General features: G+C 35.7%; 2 protein-coding genes and 1 long non-coding RNA gene across 6 annotated transcripts; 1 reads left to right on the top strand and 2 right to left on the bottom strand.

The window, feature by feature from the left end:
• Positions 1–295: 295 nt before the first annotated feature.
• Positions 296–4,434, bottom strand: LOC137398985 (uncharacterized). 4 transcript variants are annotated; one of them, XM_068085147.1, is made up of 7 exons: positions 4,092–4,434; positions 3,652–3,837; positions 3,306–3,426; positions 2,713–2,846; positions 1,930–2,055; positions 1,603–1,802; positions 296–1,217 (listed from the first exon to the last, which is right to left on the bottom strand). In XM_068085147.1, the coding sequence occupies exons 1-6, from the start codon at positions 4,329–4,331 to the stop codon at positions 1,644–1,646; spliced, it is 966 nt and encodes a 321-aa protein (XP_067941248.1). In that variant the 5' UTR covers positions 4,332–4,434; the 3' UTR covers positions 296–1,217; positions 1,603–1,643. The 4 variants fall into 4 exon arrangements, with proteins under 4 accessions (XP_067941248.1, XP_067941249.1, XP_067941250.1 ...); XM_068085148.1 differs by lacking the exon at positions 1,930–2,055; XM_068085149.1 differs by lacking the exons at positions 296–1,217; positions 1,603–1,802 and adding an exon at positions 2,468–2,487 and having other exon boundaries at positions 1,928–2,055.
• On the bottom strand, positions 4,337–10,173 carry LOC137398803 (uncharacterized). The gene is made up of 12 exons (XM_068084980.1): positions 10,097–10,173; positions 9,834–10,008; positions 9,267–9,385; positions 8,312–8,437; positions 7,973–8,125; positions 7,210–7,430; positions 6,523–6,923; positions 6,024–6,164; positions 5,544–5,653; positions 5,053–5,225; positions 4,454–4,872; positions 4,337–4,341 (listed from the first exon to the last, which is right to left on the bottom strand). Exons 2-12 carry the CDS (start codon positions 10,003–10,005, stop codon positions 4,337–4,339), a joined length of 2,040 nt encoding a protein of 679 aa, XP_067941081.1. The 5' UTR covers positions 10,006–10,008; positions 10,097–10,173.
• Positions 10,174–10,442: 269 nt separating this feature from the next.
• On the top strand, positions 10,443–17,883 carry LOC137399015 (uncharacterized). The gene is made up of 3 exons (XR_010979118.1): positions 10,443–10,557; positions 16,169–16,243; positions 17,760–17,883. It is a non-coding gene; the product is annotated as an uncharacterized lncRNA (long non-coding RNA).
• The last annotated feature ends 3,392 nt before the right edge of the window (positions 17,884–21,275 follow it).

Below are 21,275 nucleotides of genomic sequence, written 5' to 3'. Positions count from 1 at the left end.
TTCCCTAGCTTATAAGGCTATGATTCCATTACAAGATACGCACAAAAATCAAGTGCATGCAACCTCTGCTTGCTGCAGAGGTTGTAACTACTTTTACAGAATTGTTTCTCCTCCAAAAATACCAGATGTCATCTTTTCAAGGGGTTGTTTCTCCAAAAGAAAACTTCAAGTAAATTCTGTTGTTTTTTTATTGAAAATCATTGTATTATCACTGCTGAAAACTGTTGACAGCACATCACTGATAAATCATACCGCACATATACAATATCAAAATATTTAAGCTTTTGCTGGGGCAGTATAGACATCCATTTACTAAATACATTTCTATTCTAGATGCTATCTTTATTTGAAGTTCAGAACCCTTCAGTAAACAGAACAATTCGCATAGAGCAAACTCGGTATAGAGCAAACTCACACAAAAGTTACTTTAAAATTTCTTGTTTTAAAAATTGTGTCTCAAAATAAGATGAGTTAATCCTAAAAAGCTTATAACAATTCACATGAACACAATAGAGCTTTTACATTGTTTGTGGTAAATAAGGAAACTATGAAGGGGTGGTGATGTAACTAACAAAAAAATAGCAAAAGTTAGATAGCATATTGTGTAAAGCTATTCACATATCATTCAGTCTTTTGACACTGTTGTATTTTTATATAAAGCTGACTCATATTTCGATGATAATATAATATGTATGAACAGAAAGATGCTGGTTAGAATTCGACCAGAGTTTGTACTGATAATTCTTTAGATTTCGTAAGTACTGCTACAATTTCATAATCATATACACTCGGTTATAAATACACAGAATATTCACACAAAATCTAGTATAGCATATGAACATTATGCTTTGTAATTGTCAAGATCTAAAACTCAAAACAAAATTTCAAAGACCATGCGCTAAACACATCACCAGTGACAGAAATGGGAAGCCGAGATTGGTAGTTTATGTCAACACAATGGTTCTTGCGAAGTGTATATATAATAGTCTTTTCTTTAATTGTGACTAAGTCCGTGAATTCAACTTGCAGTCTGTCGGCAACAGCGGTTTCGACCATCACTTTTTAGACTAGGCATCCATTTATCACCTGATGCAATGTAATGGTCAGTGGTGGAATCGAAAATTTTCAGAACAGATTCTGTGGTGTGTGAAAGTGAGTCTTTTCTGGACACGGCCTTGAGCCATTTATTGAGACAAGACTGATTCGTGAGAGGAAATCTAAAACAAATTTAGGTATTAGTAAACAGTATTTGCACTGAGCTCAGCTTGGGAATGGCAAGAACCCCTATTTGCACGAATATATCCAACAATTATTACGAGGAATTTATAATCATATTATAGCATATCCACACCCATAAAATATCTCTTAAGTTTCCAAGCACACACCTATGAAATATGCAATCAATGCAGATTCATTATTACAGCCAAAAGACTGCACATTATTTTACCATACACTGAAGGGCAGTTCTATCGAAAGAAATTTCATGTATCTTTTGATTGGTAAAAGGTTATCTTTCACAACCCTTACATTGGTATTGCAACATTTGCATTCATTATGGATGTACCAGATGCACATTGTGATGCACTACTATATTGTACGTACAAAGTAATTCTTTTGCTTTTTGCTTGATATGGCATCCGCTTTTAAATACAACTGTCACATCTGTAAGGAATGATATGTTTCCCAATGGTGTAGCCGATAGGTAGTCCCACACAATGGGAATGATACCAGTCCCCACACTGGTCACATTCTACCCCTTCCTCTCCATCTCTCCGCCATGTCAATCTGCACTTGCAGTAAACCTGAAAGTCCAAACAAATATTCAAATTATGCATATTTATACGAAAAAGTTGATATGTTGAACATTGCTTATCTTTATATTTTCTGCCTCAACAATAATTCAGAAACTGATGCACAGGTTTTTTTTACCTTCACTGTCACGTATTTTGAGCGAACCCGCCTTTTTTCCTCTAAGCACTTGGGGAACCGTGTAAACTCTCCCTCTTTCAGACAGTTGAACAAATGCATGCGCAACAGTCTCTGGTCAAAAGTCACCTGTTGAGTACAAATGTGATTTAGTAATCTGTATGACCAAAGGGGTGAGTTTAGAGATATCTTGGAACAGATTAGGCAATTCACATGTATTTTACTATTCGAATAACGTAAATTCCTTATAATGTCAACGCTGCTGGAATGGATTACTTACTTTGTAAGAGTGTCTACTCTACTTAAAATTAGAAATAGTAGGAAGATAAATACCACACAGGTTGTTAACAGAACAGATTATTAGGTTGGGTTAATATTAGGAATCTTAATCAGAAACTATGTTATAAGCGTGGTACACATCATTAGCGAGTCAGTGTTCGCAAACGTAAATGACCGATTATGCACAGTGCAAGGTCACATAAGGGTTATATTGAAACCAAGCCACTCTTAAGTGCAGTAGCACAGCAGTAATTGCTCTTACCCTTCTTACTTGGGTTTTATCTGCAAGTCAGCATAGAAACATATCATCAAAAGATTGTCATTTAGTCATTGTACATATAGTTGAACGCATAGGGAACGATGGACAAAATTGATTTCTGAACTCAAATTGCTGCAAATGTGAAAGAAATGATACGACTATTCCACAAGTTAATATATAAAAAACAATGTTTCCTTTCATCAAAACAAAAGTGGAATGTCATAAATTAAATCCACATAACCTTATACCTTGGCCGGGTTGAACCCAAATAGTGTCTCTACCAAGAAAGCAATTGCAAATAGCCCGCAGTCATTGGCTCCATCTTGCCTCTGCACACTTTCCCATCGGAGCCGCAAATGTGGTGCTAGGGTCTTGTGTAAACCTGCAGGTAAAACCAAAGTGCAAATTGTAGTTTTGAAAAAATGAATGAATACTAATGTATCCAGATGGTGCATAACATAAATGTATTTAATTAGCAAACGCTCAGAGCTCTGTGAGGTAACACTTTTCTTGATAAAAATACAATACCACTATGTTTATCTGCCTGTGCTATAGATGCAAAGTGTTGATCCGAGCATTTGTGACTTCTCTCCAAGAATTCATGAGAACCAGAAATTTAGATCTAGGGCATGATCTGGTAGTCAAGTCATTGATCAATCTCCTGTGAGTCGGCCTAGTTATGATTCAATGTCAAATGTAAATTTATGAATTTAGGCAAGACAACTCATTTTTAAGTTTAAATATCAGTCTCTATCTTGTGATGTGATGTACAATCACAGCGAACACCTTTAAACAAATCGAGTAAGAGCAAGCTTTTTATCTGGTTTGCACAAACCCTTACTGGCAATCCCTTTCAGAGCTTGATCGTCAAGGTCAAAGGCAAGAGAATCAAACAGTCGTACAAATGTACTGGATCCAATGTTGGTGCAAGCCAGCCAATGGTTCCCATTAGTGTGCAGGATCTGTAAAACAATTGGAACTTCCCATCACTTGACAATATAGTCATACATATACCTGACTTAACAAAGATAATGAAAGCTAAGAAATCTGGTACATTGAATTCTCGCCATATGATTGAAAATGATCAAATGAATTGTTAAATGAACCATTATCATGGAATGATTACAGTAACCACACCCACAAACCAGATTAACAGACTGCTTCATCATTCATTAACAGGGCATTACCTGAACATATTTAGAATGATTCGCAGTATCAAAACCTCCTGGACGTTGAATGTAACACGGCGCTTGAGTTTTTATATCAGGCCATTGGAACCTGATGAGATTGACTGCCAGCTCCATGTCATCATCTGCCAGCCACACACTGCTTATCTGAATGCTGCTGTTCGGATCTTGTGGGTACCTTTTCTTCTCACTGTAGGTGATAAATACAGCAAGCATTATCACTGTATTCTTCAAGTAAAAAAATGGGTAGATATAAAAAAGTTAAGTGAGTAACCAATTTATAACTCAATTCTCAAGACTTTTCTTGAGCAAGGATTGATTTCATTGCTATTTCTTCAGTTTCTTCGTGGGTATTGGCAATAAGTAACGATGCTTTCTGAAGAAGAAGCGTCGCTGCCATGAAATCTGCAGGAAAAAAGGAAAACATTTAAAATTATAACTTGCCTTCCAACCAATTCCAATCCGGGACCAGAATACTGGTTAGTTGGAAAGCAGTCGTCCAGTGTTTCCGCAAGAGGAACTGATGTAATTCCAGCCAAACGACGTCGGTATTTAAGTGGCATCCTGCGCCTCCTTTTCAAACCCCCATCTCTGAGAGTGAGTCGACGTTGTTTACCACTTGTTGAAGGTCGCACGATTAGGTTGGCTTTGATGTTGGTTCCAACACATAAAGGCTGCATTTCTTCTAATCTTTGTAAGACGGTATTCGCGACATCCTTCTCAACACAGTTGTAAGTCCAGCTTTTGATGTCATCCGCAAACGCCCGGATTTTTCCAAGTAACTTTGCTAATGTACTTTCACCTGAAGTAGACTTATTTGGGAAGCACTGTGGAATAGCCTCTGTATATGTAGACAACTTTGTGGGAGGTGTGTATGCATTATCCTCTCTATTACCATCACAAACATCAAGGCAGATCCATGGGGTAACTGTAAGATTGCTTGGAATGCATAACTGCCCATCCTCATCAAACCAATGTCTGATGATGTGTTTGCAAGGGAAAGAGTGACGTGAGAAATCCTCACATGAACATGATGGCATTGAACTTTTAGCATCAACTATATATTGTTCAGGTGAGTTAGAGCATAAAAGTTCTCTTGCGCTTTCCAGCCTTTTAATCACATGTTTCACAAAGTCATGTGGTCTGTTGTGGAGAGCTGCTGGAATGTCCTTGGCATACCGTCTTGACATGGAGCTGAATCTTATATTTTTATCTACATACCTAAAAATAGTTGCAGGAAACTATCATCGCAGGGCAGTCCTACTGTAGCTACAAATGCAAAACTTGGACACACTTGTCTTTTTTAATAGCTTTTATATGTACTTATTTTTACCACAGCATCAGCTTTGATATTAAAATCATTATTATGTGTGATTTACTTCTGGTGATTACAAATCTTACTTCTTGTGATGAGCTGCAAGCCAACGCATAAGTTTCACCATCATTGCCGTCAGAGTTTGTGCCCGTGCTCCTGCAGCTATTTCAACTTTGGCTGCCCGATTTATAGCTTCAATGCCATTGTTGGTGTTGACAGCCCTCAGCTCTCTTGTGAGGCGAAAACATTTCACCCATCTCTGATTTGAAAAGAAAAAACCAGATCAATCTAATTCATTTTAAATTCGGATTTATAATCTATGATTCTCCGCAAATATTTCATCTGTGTAGTTCATCTGAATCAGAACAACTGTGGACTTGCAGGTAAATTTTTTCCATAATTATGCTGCTGTCAATAAAAACTTTGAATAAATATAGATGCTTTACAATAGAGCTCTGTAATTTTACAATACAATTCACATCAATTTTCAAAGTATTTCAAATCATACTTCGGAAAAATAATAAATAAATATAAACATCTTCTTTAACCCATCTAATCAGTGTACTGACAACCTCACCTTGTGCATTCCATTGCTAAACCATGTTTGGTTGAAGTACGCTTGGACGTTCTTGTGGTCCATCCATTCTTTGCTACCTTGCAGCTCCGTCATATTCTGAAGGTATATTTCTATAATAGAGAGGGAACATGGTAGCTTGGTTTTAAGCACAAATTACTTTGTGCACAAAATGTGCAGGCGCATGCACATTGGACAACAGTCTTTGCACAATGTGTGTGTACACGCATATAGGAACTTGTTCTACTTAAGCATTTCAAATCACAGATAGTTTGCATTTGTATAACTCATTTATACCAGAGTTGGTATCGACATAATGCTCATTTTAAAATATATGTCAATCAAAATTCAAGTGAATTTAATATACCGCCTGCCACGTTGCAGTCAAGTAAATGCTTTTTTGAATGAAAAAAGTATGAAGGGCTGGCATTTTTAAAATGACAATAGTGATGTATTGAAGTATTGATGAGCTTTTTGTCTTACCCTCTGTCTGGCTTTTAGCAACTTCTCCAAGGAGTTTCTTTAGATTTTTTTGGACATCTTTATTGATGTTGTTGGTACCCTTTACCAACCAACGATTCCAGGCTTGAAGACGGTGAAAATCGCACACAAGTATAGTAGAATCTGAAAAAGATTTCACTGTAAAATGTTTTCAACTGTCAACTCTTTCTAACACTGAATTTGAATGATATCTTAGCAATGATTTGCGCCTTGAAACAGGTAGGTCATCACATGTCGAACAGGTTGAATCTTCATTAATTAATCTCATCTACAAGATCATAGCTTTAGACAAAATTATGTGAAAACTAAGCAATTTATCTCTGGGATGTTGGCAGCTAATCTGTACTGAGCAAACATTTGGACAAATGATGTTAAGCATTACTTGTTCAGATGTCTTTCTCACATCACCTTTTAAATTTTCAATAGCATGTGATCATTAAGTCAATGCAGTATGGAATAACAAAATCTGTAATGTGATTACCAGGAAATGTAGTGCTGACGGCTGATATTTCAGCAGCGCAGCAGTCTACCATCCACGACTTTGGCTGCCAGGACTGATTCCAGGACTTGACTACAGCTATCGCCTCTTTGATAGCTTCCTCGGTCTCTTCGAGGACTACAAAACTAGCTATAATCTGATAATTAACGTTTGCTTTTACCACGATGAAGAACAATGGTATTCCATAGCGTGTAGTTTTGTGTGTAGCGTCAAGTAAACATATCTCGTTGCCATATTTGTACAGAAGTTGTTGCTGATCCCTGGTCTGATGCACAAGCATCAGCTTTTCTCCAGTATCAGTTGATTTTCGAAAACTCCATCGATTGTTTGGATCGAGGCGCCTGAGGAGCTCTGCAACGTTGTCTTGGTCATCAGAATGGGTACTGAAAAGTCAAATATCTTTGAGATAACACAAAAATAAAAACCGCATATTATAGAATTACATCCCTCCGAAACCAAGTCAAGCTTATCGATAGCAATCTGGCCATCCTTATGAAATTAAAGTACTTTGTTTCACGACTGAATCTCTATGGATGGATTGTAAAATCTCACTATGTTATTTTGACACGTGCTAAAGAGCTCATGGCATAGGCATTACACGTTAGAAAATCTTGCCTTTAATCTTAGATAAGGATATAAAAGGTTTTGATCAGGCATTGGATAACTTACTGGTTAGCAGCTGTGACACGATCTATACAGTTCTTTAGCTCTTTGGCTGATGGATAGAACCTTCTATTAGATTTAGGTGGCGGATTTCCGTGAAACAAACTGGTTTCTACAAAGTCGGCTAGATGCCTGGCAACCAATTTAGTTTGAGTAACATACAGCTTGTTGACTATATATGTCACACGGTCTTGTACTCGCTTATCCATTGGGAGATATCCTGAATGCTAAAGAGAAAATCACATATTGAATGATATTCTATATATTGATGTATGAATGAGAGCAAATTGGGTTTTAAATTGGTAGATAAAAATAGACCAGGCATATAGATTAGCAACACCCTTCAGGATGTTGCTAGGGTGTTCCTAACACCAGGTCATAAATATATAAGCCATTGTGTAAGCATAGGAAAAAAAGAACAGGATAAACGGGAACTTATTTTCACAACCTCAGTCTTGTTGCCTATATGAGTTTTAGCATTTTTATAATGTATGGGCATGCATTTTTTGTCTGGAAATTCTCAAACACTTTTTCTTCTGGTATGATTTCACACATAAAACTGCTAGCTGCAGTGTTTAACCCGAAGCCATGAACGATTGATAAAGTTGAAAACCAGTTCACAGGAGGGTTTCTTGTTCTTAAAACTTTAACGCTATAGCTGCACAGACAGAAGCAAGGAAGATAAACATTGAGATTTATATATAGATTAGCATTATATTCTGCACAGTGATGCATTCCCATTATGATTTTTAAACATTGTTTTGCTTACCTCACCAATTGGATGACCTTGGTGCTCAGATGCATGAGAAATGCTAATTATGAATCTCTCCTTGAGAGAACATTGTCCCATCTTCAACGCATGCGTAGATGAGGCAATTAATTGCCAGTGCCTATCTCTCTGGCTGCCACACATGTGGTCAAGCTGAAATGTATCAGTAGGAATCAAACCATTTAATTCAATTCATTTAGTTTAGAATAGAGTGTTGAACATAGTCCTTGGTAATCGAGCAAGGACGCGCCTGCGACACGAAGGAATGATAAAATACATTGGACCTGCTCAAAAATTTTGATGGTCATCTGAATTATGAATTTCTTATTGATGAGTTACCTCAAATCCAGTAATAACTATTTGCCTAGCTATGTGGGCTTTAGCAGGGCAGCTAAGTTTCCATGAGTCCTGTATATAGACTTTTTTCTTTTCGAAGTCATGATCCTTATTCTGAGTTTGCTCAGCCTACAAGATATTTAACAATACAAAAATCCAAAATTGAACACTTCATCAGGAAGTTACCTCCTTGCAAACTATGTTGCGACAACAACGCATATTTGCAATACTCATGAATATTGTACCTCAGAAATATGCTGATTAGCATTGATTATATGTTTGAGCATTATATCTGAAATTATTTAATCTGAGTTTACACCAACAAAAACAATAGTGAGTCAATAGCAATTGAGCAGATTCTTTGTAACATGTATAGTGCGCCTTCGGGTTATGACGACTCTGTCATACGATTTGATCATCGTACGGTGTGGAAGGCAGGCGACGTTTTTCTGCCTTTGCCATACAACATTTTTTGGCATACGATATCAGCAAACATTGTTCTTAAAATTAAATTTGGCAGTTGGTGTGCTTATTAAGTCGAAATAACACAGATGCCGATATGCTATTCGCCAAGTATTTGTCGATATTATCTTGTTACTGAATTTAATTATGTACAGTACGCATACAAACTTTTGATGAATTTACCAGAGGGTGTTTGCATTAGGTAATTTCTATGGGTTTTTGTACTCCTCATTTAGAAATTGATGCCTTGCAATGCCAACACTGGAACAAATTAAATAAAACAGTATGACAATGGTCTATTAGTCTGAAAGCATCCTAAATCGGGCAGAATGTCTACTATGGGTGTGAATATGATTGTTCCTGATTTGTTGAATTACAACCTTGATTGTATGTTCGTTACATGTTCTGGCTGTGTTACATACTCTGGCGATTACAGATTTTACTTGCAAAAAATAAGAAACATAAAGACCTTAGTATAAACATAACGCTTACTCACAGCTAATTTTAATTTCTTTCCAGCATTATGGTCTGCTCCATGCTGACATGCTAGGGTCACTGATCCTAACTTTATAACAGCCTTTCCCTGATAGGCGACCACTCTCCGTTTCTGGACATCTAGAAAAAAGTTAAGCTATTAGAAAGCCTAGTAATCAAAAATCATGTGCAATTGCCGAAACAAAAACAAAGTTAAAGATATTAAAATGCTGCTTTTTGTAATTGTAGATGAACGTATTTTGATCATAGATTCCACCCAATAATTGAGGACTCCAGTGCAAAGAAGTCTGCATGTCGAAAGGCTCATCCATCGTTTGTAAAATGTCACTATTGATTAACACTCCGGATAGTACACACGTCCCTTTACACCCACGAACAGACACATTACAATTGAATTCGTAAAATGAGCAATGATGAAATAAAGTGCGTTTCCAAACTGAGAGATTGAAATATATTAACAAGTCTGTGCACTTACACGTACATCCAGTCCAGCCGCTACACATTGCAAAGATAACCTGAAAAACACTCAGTGATCACTATCAATAAAATACACGTAGATCATACTGACCTGGTAACGATAAAGGTTTGTTTTCAGACTCAGTCCTGAGTTTGCTGAGTTTTCCATCAAAACTTATATACTTCACCATATATTCTATTTCATGTGCCTTGATGAGTGATAGGGCGTCTGAGAGGCTATCAGCAAACATGAGCTGTTGCTTTGTGGACATGGCGCACTTCATTCACTGCAAGAATACCTGTAGGCCTACCTATGTTTGATAACAAAAAAGCCAAATAAAAGCATGAAATAGCCACGTGTATTAGATAACTCACAGGGTAGAATGACAGATATAACAGCTAAATGCGGTCAGTATGTTCAGAGATCAGCACCGAACGGTAAGGTTGTATTCATACAAATACAATATGGAAGCCACCGTAGCGGGAAATATAGCGTCATCAGGCGGGAGTTTACTGAATTTCGCGCCCGAAACGTCAGCTGCTAAAAAGACTTTCTTAAGAAAAAACGGATTTAAATAAGGCGGAAATATGCGGTGACAAGACAAAATTGTGCTCGGCCAACCGTAACCCACGACCTAACATGTTGACGTCTTTCTGAAGTTTGAGGAATCTCAAAAGACAGCAGCTAAATTTGCATTGTTGAAACTTGCGCTATGTCATTGTGGAACTGAAATGAGCGTCGCGCGCTAGTGGTGACTTTGCGTACCGGAGATTTAATTAGTGAATACTGTAGCCTAATGCTTACTACACGTGTATAACGACAATCAAATGTAAAGGTAAGAGTTCCTGTAGCCCACTTGAAGTTTTAATTACACAGCTAATCATGGATAGACGTTTATCATGCTTGCCAATCTTGTTTATAGAATTAGTGTCGTTAACACAGTTGATGATGGAACCCAATGTCATAGCTTCAATACTAAAAATATCTCTGATAAAACATTAATTCACATTGATAGCTTAGGAGTCCTACAGTTGCTCAATAACTTGGACATCACCAAGTCTTGTGGACCTGACAATGTGACAGGCATCATGCTAAAAACATTTGTTTCGGTGTAATAGCCTTTCTTCAATCTTTGCATACTCTCTGGCAATTGCAGAGCTACCTTCGATTTGGAAACTTGGTAGAGTCCAACCTATACACAAAAAGGGAAACAAACAAATACCAAACAATTATAGACCAATTTCCCTCACTAGCACAGTGTGCAAGCTTTTAGAACACATAGTTTCCTCATATTTGTATAAGATTTTTAAGGAAGGTAACATTTTTGTAGACAGTCAACATGGTTTTTGACCTCATAGGTCTTGCGAGACTCAATTAGCTCATACTGTTGGACACCTTTCACACCTATATGATCAAAAACAAACCACTGATGTTTTAATATTAGACTTTTCTAAAGCATTTGACACCGTTAATCATCGAAAACTGATCTTTAAACTATCACATATTGGTATTAACAATGTCTTGTTTTCCTGGATAAATGACTTTCTTAGCGATCGACATCAATTTGTTGAAATCGAGGGTCAGAGGTCTAACACAAAACTAGTCAGTTCAGGTGTGCCACAGGGCTCAGTTTTGGGCCCTTTGCTTTTTCTGATATATATCAATGATTTACCATCTTGTCTTCAATCACAGTGTCGTCTTTTTGCCAATGATGCAATACTGTATAACACGTGTGACAAATTAACGCTTTTAAAACAAGACCTTTCTGCATTAGAGGCTTGGGCTTCTAAGTGGCAAATGAAATTTAATGTTGACAAGTGCACATTCTTACAAATTGGTAAAAACATTAATAGCCACCCTGGATATACTTTCTGTGGACAAAATCTAAATAAAGTGTCTTCTTTTCCTTATCTCGGATTACAACTACAAGCAGATCTAAAATGTAATGAACACATAGACAAAATAACAACTAAGTCTACACAGAAGTTGGCAATGATCAGAAGGGCGCTAAAATCTGCAGATACCCCTACAAAAAAGATTGCCTATTTTTCTTTAGTAAGGCCAACACTAGAATATGCCTCACAAATCTGGGATCCCTATCAAAATAAACATGTCAAACAGCTTGAAAAGTTGCAAAATAAAGCACTACGATTTATTTTTAACATAAAGGGCCAGATAAGTTTTACAAAATTACGAAAGATACAAGTGTTTAGTCTTTACAGGAGAGAAGAAGAAAGGGTAGGCATAAACTCTTTGTAAGATGTGTTGTCAAGGGCATAAAACCACCATTCAAATGCGAAAACATAGGATACAATACCCGCCAAAAATCAAACACCTATACTCCATATATAAGAACTAATGTATTCTATCAGTATTTTTGGCCCCGTACCCTAAGAGAGTTAAGATCATGATAAGATGATGTAAAAATATATATATATATATGTATATATAAATAAATATATATATATATATATGTACATATAAATAAATAAATAGAAAAACACAATATAATTTTAAAAAAAAATCTTATTTTGAAACCACTTATTAGTGTAAACACACCGTGTTTCCACGCCCCTTACGCACCTGCTGTGCGGTCTAGGTGGGAAAATATAATAATAATAATAACACTTTAGTCATACCTAGGCAAGGGAGAAATATTTTGTTATAACTATTTTATATTGTCCCACGACCAAACGAGCGAAGCGAAGTTTGAGATTTTTTTTATGGTAAATGCATGTGCACACTCTAACGTACCTGGTTTAAGTTCCTAGTTCTTGCTTCCTACCTCTCTCGTTCTCGCAGTTAAGATGCCGCATTCCTCTCTCCTGTCGCAAACCGGACATCCTGTTCTATGCATCACACACACTTAACTTACGAAAATTATTCATCAACAATGAGACGAACCCTTGTTTTGAAATCTCATAAACAAATTTAACCATCGTTTTGTAGAGTCGTTTAAGTATAATAACGATACAAAACACATTTAAGCCTATTTAAATATTTTACCAAGTCTTTGTAAACCGTCGGCATTATCTTAAAACTTACCCATCTGATCGGATTATACACAAATAGACAGATTAGTGTGGACGAAAATCGCCACAAAATGCTTGAAAAGCCTGGTTAATAAAAGGTAAAACCGGCCTATGATATGCCAATAAAGCCGTGCGACAGATAGTAGAACTATTTAGCAGCGCGCATTTCACGAGAAAACCGTGCTCATTTTACCGGACGAGTATAACTGGAGTGGCTCAGAACCTGGTCACGTGACGGGGGAATTTTCTGTTTTTGTCTAATATTTAATATCTCATGGCAAATCTTACCAATTTTTTTGACATTTATATTTTTGATACATTTCTCTATTTTACTATACATTTTTCAAATACCTCTCTGTGTACAATAATCTTATGCAAGATTCTGCAAATATTTATGCACATTTTTGCATAATATCTTATCTTATATTTCTTAACAGTAGTGGGTTATTAGTAGTGGGTTATTGCAATATTGCTGTGATAGAATATAGCATTGTGGCCAGTGTCTAATATTAATCATGATTAAATGCAACTGGGCATGTGCAAGAACAGAAAATGTGACAAAAACAGAAAATTCCCCGTCAAGTGACCAGGTTCTGAGCCACTCCAGTCGTACTCGTCCCATTTCACCAGTCTATGACATTGTTTACTTGTAATCAAATTTATTCAAAGGTTTCTGTAATAAATGTCGACCGTTGGAAGCGTAGACCGAACTACAGGTACGAAATTGTGGTACACAGTTTATCAGCCTATGTTTTTTGTCCAATCACCGAAGGTTGCATTATTTAAAACTTTAGCCAAAATTCTTTACAACTTATGTACAAGCTAGGGCGGAACTACAATGCCCCTTTATGACGAAAACATTTTTTTATTTTGCTGCAGTTTCAGACGCGTGAATGCTCATACTTGCTTTCTGTTAAAGATCGCTATCAAAACCATTCTACATTCAACGCAACCAACTTTCAAACTGTGTATAGTACACAGAAGCTTGCCATTTTACTTCTAATTTTGCATTTCAGAGTTATAATAACCATATTTCGTTATTGTTGTTGAATTACATACATTACAATAGATTAGGCCTACAGCTTAAATTAATATTGTTTTTATCGTTGTAAAACAGATTTGAGATAGTAGTAGATTAGGTGTGATTGTTTGTGTGATTAGGTGCGATTTATTATTGTATTAAACCAAGCTTTTCAAGCTATTTCTAGAACAGTTATATTTCAAACAAGTCTCATTTACACTGTACTCTGTCAATTCCTGCTGAGAACTACTTTATCAACAACCAACAGTACCCTTTCTTTTTCCATTATCACTTTGGTCGTGGGCTGTATGACAGAATTTTCTAAATTGATATCTAACTTAGAATATACTATTACTTAGATATCGAATTAGATATTAATGATCATACTTTTGATTTTTAAATTTGTAGTGATGATATTGATGTGAGATGTGTTGTTTTTTGTGTCTCTTTTGAGTGAAATACTACAATGATTTTATGTGTAATGGTTAGCCTATGGACATTGAATTCAATTTCATCCAAGACAAATTTTTACCACAAACAAAGTGGCACTGCTACCCCAAAAAAACCTGACTGTTGCTATAAAACAAAATTGAAACAACAACTCAATCAATGGAGATGGGCACTACTATAGTTTTTTCTGAAATTAGTTTTGACAGTAACGCGCTGTTGCAATAATGAACATAAGTATCGATGTTCCAACAATTAGTATTGAGATTGCGAGGCGAGGCGCAGGACTCTCTGTAAGCTATTATCTTATAATCAACAATAACACGCCAGTATTTTGTTTCCAAGTATATGGGAACTCTATTTTCTTCAGATGGTCAAAAATGACAATTATTCTGTCATTACCCCCTAGTCAAAACAAACAGAACAGTATGCATTTATACTTAGCTCTATTAGTTATGACCTTTTAATAAGTACGTGTTTATTAGGCATGTGATGATGGCTCCTTCTGTTGGCAGGGAGGCTTAATAAACTCTCTTTTTTCGGGGCCTTATAGTTTCCTGGTTTTCCACCTTTTTGAGTAAATTGCGTCAGCTGTGTGGTTTTTTTCTTGATGAGTTGATCCTCTACATGCCATTTGCTGCAGGCTCCTTTGGATTATGTTAGCCTCTCTATGTCTTGGCTCCTTTCTTGCTGCACCCTCTTTTGCTACTTGGCTCGCTGCCAACTTATCGCTCTTTTGCTCGCTGCCAGCCTTTCCTTATATACTCATTCTCAGATGATTGCCTAGTGTCATTGATTGCCTAAGTTCATTTTTGCGATTATTACACTATTCTTGTAACGCCTAGTTAAAGTGTCTTTGATGTCATTCAGCATTATTTTCTGACATGGGATATATCTTGACATCTGCCATCTTATAAGATTTCATGACGATGCGGTGCGCCAGGGTAATTATACTAAGTCAATAATTTGTACAAGAGTGGCCATAACCTGCAAACCATGATCAACCACTGATTTGTAAAACTGGATTTTGCTATAACACCATATTACAATATTATTATTAGTTGTCATGTACAATGCTTCGCATTCCTAGTTTCTTGGTTTCTCATGCTTTCGGCGCTGAGGCATTTCTAGCTTAGCAGTTTTTCACGCTTTCATTTTAGCACTACAATTCTTGCGATGCCAATCTTAGCTTGATTGCTGCTTTTTGTTACGCTGTTTGCGGCCGACTCTACTTTCGATGTTTTCAACTCTGACAACACCGCATTAGAATTTCAAAAAGCATTCACTTAGTGTATGGTGACTAGTTATTTGCATGATCTAAAAATAATCTTTGAATTCTCAACCCAACGTGTTATGTTTTATTATGATTACCATCTTTTATTCTTAACTCATTCTTACAATGCTCACAATCAATAACCAATGATTTATGATTAGCTAGCCTGTGCTTTCTCATTGGGGCCTCATGATGCTTCTATCATATCAGTTCTTGAATGATGTAGGATTGATTAACTAATTGATTAGCTTGTGTAGTTTCACGCAGTGTAGCTTTGTAGTAGCCTCAGAGCTCCAGCCTATTATACTAAACTCTGATTGGTTGCGCAATTCAAAATATTTTAAGGGTCACCCAGTCCTATCATTCTCTATTCATTCCTTCTTACAATACTATTTGTCATGATATTTTTGGATTGACAAGTTTTTCACGACAAGAGAATGTTGAGATTGATCAGTTAACGTTGGATAATAAAGCTCATAATGTTAATTGGTATATTTTTATGGAGTTTGCCTTAGGAGACTTCATATTTGGTACTTTTTGCCTTTGACTCATCTTTCTCAAGTTTTACAGAGGTGGACTCATTCTAATTCAGATTTAATTGTATTAACTACAGCTGAACTTCTATATATCATGGTTAAATAGTTGAATTATAGTTATTTGTGTATTCTTGCAGGCTGTACACTCCAGTACTAGAAAAATATGGAGACATAACCACACGGCTCATGGACACTCTATTTACTAACAGGAAGTTAGTCCTGATTTGTTCATAGTTGTTTATCATAAATACATATTGTATTTCAGCTGGTAGGTATATTTCAATGAAGGTTCAGTGAGAACATTATTATCGAATTGTATAATGTTAAGTTGATGAAACCGTTATTTGAATAAAATTAAAACCGAAAGTTCGTAAAGGTTTTTGACAAAAAAGGCTAGAATAAATGACTGTTTAAAGTTTAAGATTATAACTGTATAAAGTGTACAGGTGATGACTGTATAAAGTGTACAGGTGATGACTGTATAAAGTGTACAGGTGATGACTGCATAAAGTGTACGGGTGATGACTGTATAAAGTGTACAGGTGATGACTGTATAAAGTGTACGGGTGATGACTGTATAAAGTGTACGGGTGATGACTGTATAAAGTGTACAGGTGATGACTGTATAAAGTGTACAGGTGATGACTGTATAAAGTGTACGGGTGATGACTGTATAAAGTGTACAGGTGATGACTGTATAAAGTGTACGGGTGATGACTGTATAAAGTGTATGGGTGATGACTGTATAAAGTGTACAGGTGATGACTGTATAAAGTGTACGGGTGATGGCAGTATAATGTGTATGGGTGATGACTGTATAAAGTGTACAGGTGATGGCTGTATACAGTTTTTGCTTCCTACTGCGAAAAAAATTCCATTTAACGTAAAATGTCAAGCCGGGTAAGTTTTCAAAATCGATTAAAGTGTTAGTTTATTTAGCCGCATTCGCGGAAGAAAAAACGCCGTGAGCTTAGCGTACTATTTATTATATATGACCTTCGCGACATTCTCGCTCGTCGAAATAAATCGTTAAATGCATCGACAAATAGACGAATAGAATAGCTGCGCAATGGTTCTCAAATACAAAGGCGATACGTAAGTGTAGGTGTTAAAGTGTCGGTCTACCAGTTTTATTGTCACGAGCTAGAGTATCGTCGAAAATTATCTTTATCGTAGCCTTGACCTTTGGATAGTAATAGATGACGAACAGGTAAAATGCTTTTTATAGTAAAAACATTTTGTAGTTTTGCCTTATTGTAGACGGACAAAATATTTGTTAGTAGCTTTTTTTGCAAAGTAGGCTTTACCGTTAAAAGAAATGAGCAGATCGTTGTAAATGAACGTCGAAAATGTACAGTTCCTACCAACTTGTGTAAATTTACCACAATCATGGTCTATTAAAGCAGTGAGATTGATCAAAAAAAGGAGAAAAGTTGTTGATGCAAACAAATATTTCCACAGTTACGGTTCAGCCCATAAATTAAAAGAGTTAAGTAATGTTTTACCTTTTTTGCATGACCAAAGGGGTGAGTTTGGAAAGATCTTGGAATGGCTTAGACAATTAACATGTATTTTAGTGTTCTTATAACATAAATTCCCTAAAACATAAACGTTCCTTGAACGGATTATTTACGTTGTAGGAGCACCTACTGTATAATGATTCTAACTAGGAATGCTTAGATATCATTTATCTTCTTTCACTAAAATATGGACTCTCTGTTGTTTCAGCACATCTACTCCTTTTTCTGAAGACATAGTCCATGCCTTACGCTACACTATGGTCAAGGAGATCAGCTGGTCATCACTGAAGCAGCTAGGCATACCCTTCCTAGGTATCTTCATACCATAGTAATGGTGAGTTGTTGTTTCATGAATCTATAGCCTGTACTAGCAGAAAGCCCGGCGTTGCACGAGTATTAAAATTCAGCTCATGAACAATGACAAGTAATGTAGTTGCTTGACGTTTGCCGTTAGCCTGGCACATTGCAAATGGTTAATTTGAGTAAGCCAGTTATCTACGGCTCTTACTAATAAGAGTCGTGAAAGCAAGCACGAAATGACGCTGCGCCGTAACGGAGAGCGGTAGCTTTTTTCACCCACATAGCGATATATACCGCCCAATGAATCCACCAATCTTGCATAGAATAATTGGTAAGATATTTGCCTGGTGATGGAAGGTTCCGAGATCAAATCCAGCAGATTGCAAGCTTTTAATTTCAGGATATCAATAGCTATAGCAGGACAAATTGAAGTACATGCACACAAACTTTGAGATCTGTATAATAATAGATAGATTATCATATAATACAATGCGTGTATTTGTATGCTTGTTTATGACTCCAATGTGTATGTGTGCATATATTTCATAATAACATCTTACTAGGAGCAGAAGTAATACTATAGATTCTATCCGACTATTGACTTACACTTAATAGGTATACAGTCAGGTGTTTACATAAACTCCTCTATAGAATGATATGTATTCGTATATTTTACATTCTCTCATTGAGGTATCTTTATCATAGAACACATTTTATGAAGTCAATGCTGTTCTTTTAGCTCTTCCCAGAAGGCAATCAGGAAATATCTGAAGAAATACAACAACTATATTTATCCATTGCCATGCTAAATAAACTAATATCTATGATCATTTTCAGGTAAGAAAGATACTCCTCTATAAGTCATCATACTATTTCAGTATTCTACTCCAACTTTCTGTAGTACATATTTGAGGTTGTAGAGTAGACAACTCTAAACCTCTTTAAGTTGCTTTGAGAATTACAGAAACATAGTATTATTTTGAAGTCTATATAAATAATCGGACATCATAACATCCGCAATCCAACTTTCTGTAGTACAGCATAAACATGATAAAAACATGTCAAAAAAGGGTTATCATAATAAAACAGAGAATAACAATAATAATTATAATAATTTGCTGATGTATTATTCCTGTTTTCTTTCTTCAATTCGTGTTCAATCTTAAAAATGAGCTAATTTAGGAACACTTTGAAATGCTTTCAATGTAAAAGCTTAAAAAAGTCAACATCATTGAATCAGCTTTTACAAAAACACCAGATCAGAGTCATTGATGTCCTCACATCAACTCTCTTTCCTAATAAAATGGTATCATCAACTTCTGGCTCACATGCTTTCCATTTTCTGACCAATCAATATCTTATCAGGTGACGGCATCTGGCAACAGTTTTGTTCAAATTCTTAAAGCAGATTTATTTTCATGCCTCCAGCCTAGCCTTACTTCTATTATAGCACTAGTAGTTTTCATGACTTCCAAAGTGTTTGAGGAGTGTCTCTAAAGGTTAGATCTGGTCTATGAAGTTGTTTATATTCCAATTTTATATCAGGAGTTGTCATCTTTTGCTGTAGGCTGAGAACACATCCATGAACAATGGGAGATTATAGTAAAGCAAAATACCATAGCTTAGTAAACAAGCTTGGCTACTCCTGCTAGCCGCATAGCTCAAATCATAGCAGCCATGTGTTTGCTATATTCTAGCAAACGAAACAGGACAGAACAGGCGCATGAAAGCTCAAAGAAATTTCATAGAATTTGAAATTATCTCACAATCATAACCGTAAAGATTGCTCAAGTACTGCAGTTATGGAGTATAATTATTACTAGTACTCAGGTAATTATGTGTGTCATGAGAGGTCTTCATGTGTAATAACTATGTGCATAATTATTCTATTATTATTTAATGACAGTATATTTTATTATGACTGGTACTCTAGCAGTTCTATGTGCCATGAGAGATTATCATGTGTAATAACTATGTGCATAACTATTCTATTATTATTTAATACCAATATATTTTATTATGGCTAGTACTTTGGAGTTCTGTGTGCCATGAGAGATCGTCATGTGTAATCACTATGTACACAATTATTCTATTATTATTTAATGCCAATATATTTTATTATGGCTAGTACTCTGGAATCCTGCGTGCCATGAGAGATTGTCATACATAATAACTATGTGCACAATTATTCTATTATATTTTAATGTCAGTATATTTTATTATGGCTAGTACTCTAGAGTTCTGTGTGCCATGAAATATTGTCATATGTAATAACTATGTGCATAATTATTCTATTATTATTTAATTCCAGTATATTTTATTATTGCTAGTACTCTGGAGTTCTGCATGCCATGAGAAATTGTCATGTTTAACAACTATGTGCACAATTATTCTATTATTATTTAAACCCAGTATAATTTATTATTACTAGTACTCTAGAGTTATGTGTGTCATGAGAGATTGTCATATGTAATAACTATGTGCATAATTATTCCATTATTATTTAATGCCGGTATCTTTTATTAGTGCTAATACTCTGGATTTCTGTGTGCTATGAGAGATTGTCATGTGTAATAACTATGTGCATAATTATTCTACTATTATTTAATGCCAGTATATTTTATTATGGCTGGTACTTTGGAGTTCTGCGTGCCATGAGAGATTGTCATGTGTAATAACTATGTGCACAATTATTCTATTAATATTTAATGCCAGTATATTTTATTATGGCTGGTACTTTGGAGTTTTGTGTGTCATGAGAGATTGCCATGCGTAATAACTATGTGCATAATTATTCTATTATTATTTATTATCGGTATAATTTATTATTGTGACTACTCTGGAGTTATGTGTGCTATGAGAGATTGTCATATGTAATAACTATGTGCATAATTTTTCTATTATTATTTATTATCGGTATATTTTACTATGGCTGGTACTCTGGAGTTCTGTGTGCCATGAGAGATTGTCATGTATAATAACTATGTGCATAATTATTCTATTATTATTTAAACCCAGTATAATTTATTATTACTAGTACTCTGGAGTTATGTGGGTCATGAGAGATTGTCATGTGTAATAACTAGGTCCATAATTATTTTATTATTTAATTCCAGTATAATTTATTATGGCTAGTACTCTGGAGTTATGTGTGTCATGAGAGATCATCATGTGTAATAACTATGTGCACAGTTATTCTATTATATTTTAATGTCAGTATATTTTATTATGGCTAGTACTCTTGAGTTCTGTGTGCCATGAGAGATTATTATATGTAATAACTATGTGCACTATTATTCTGTTATCATTTAACGCCAGTATATTTTATTATGGCTGGTACTTTGGAGTTCCGTGTGCCATGAGAGATTGTCATCTGTAATAACTATGTGCATAATTATTCTACTATTTAATGCCAGTATATTTT

Source organism: Watersipora subatra, chromosome 6 (assembly GCF_963576615.1).
Source record: "Watersipora subatra chromosome 6, tzWatSuba1.1, whole genome shotgun sequence".
NCBI classification, from domain to species: domain Eukaryota; kingdom Metazoa; phylum Bryozoa; class Gymnolaemata; order Cheilostomatida; family Watersiporidae; genus Watersipora; species Watersipora subatra.
The sequence above is the reverse complement of the archived record's forward strand: the minus strand, read 5'-3'. Positions and strand labels throughout refer to the sequence as shown.

Coding starts and splice junctions, on each gene's coding strand:
- LOC137398803 (XM_068084980.1), bottom strand. CDS start 10,005: ATGAAGTGCGCCATGTCCACAAAGCAACAGCTCATGTTTGCTGATAGC. Junction 7,431..7,972: donor AAGGTCATCCAATTGGTGAG/GTAAGCAAAACA, acceptor TTTTCTCTTTAG/CATTCAGGATATCTCCCAAT. Junction 6,165..6,522: donor CGTCAGCACTACATTTCCTG/GTAATCACATTA, acceptor AATCTTTTTCAG/ATTCTACTATACTTGTGTGC.
- LOC137398985 (XM_068085147.1), bottom strand. CDS start 4,331: ATGCAGCCTTTATGTGTTGGAACCAACATCAAAGCCAACCTAATCGTG. Junction 3,838..4,091: donor TGGAATTGGTTGGAAGGCAA/GTTATAATTTTA, acceptor ACCTACAGTGAG/AAGAAAAGGTACCCACAAGA. Junction 3,427..3,651: donor ATCATTCTAAATATGTTCAG/GTAATGCCCTGT, acceptor ATTGTTTTACAG/ATCCTGCACACTAATGGGAA.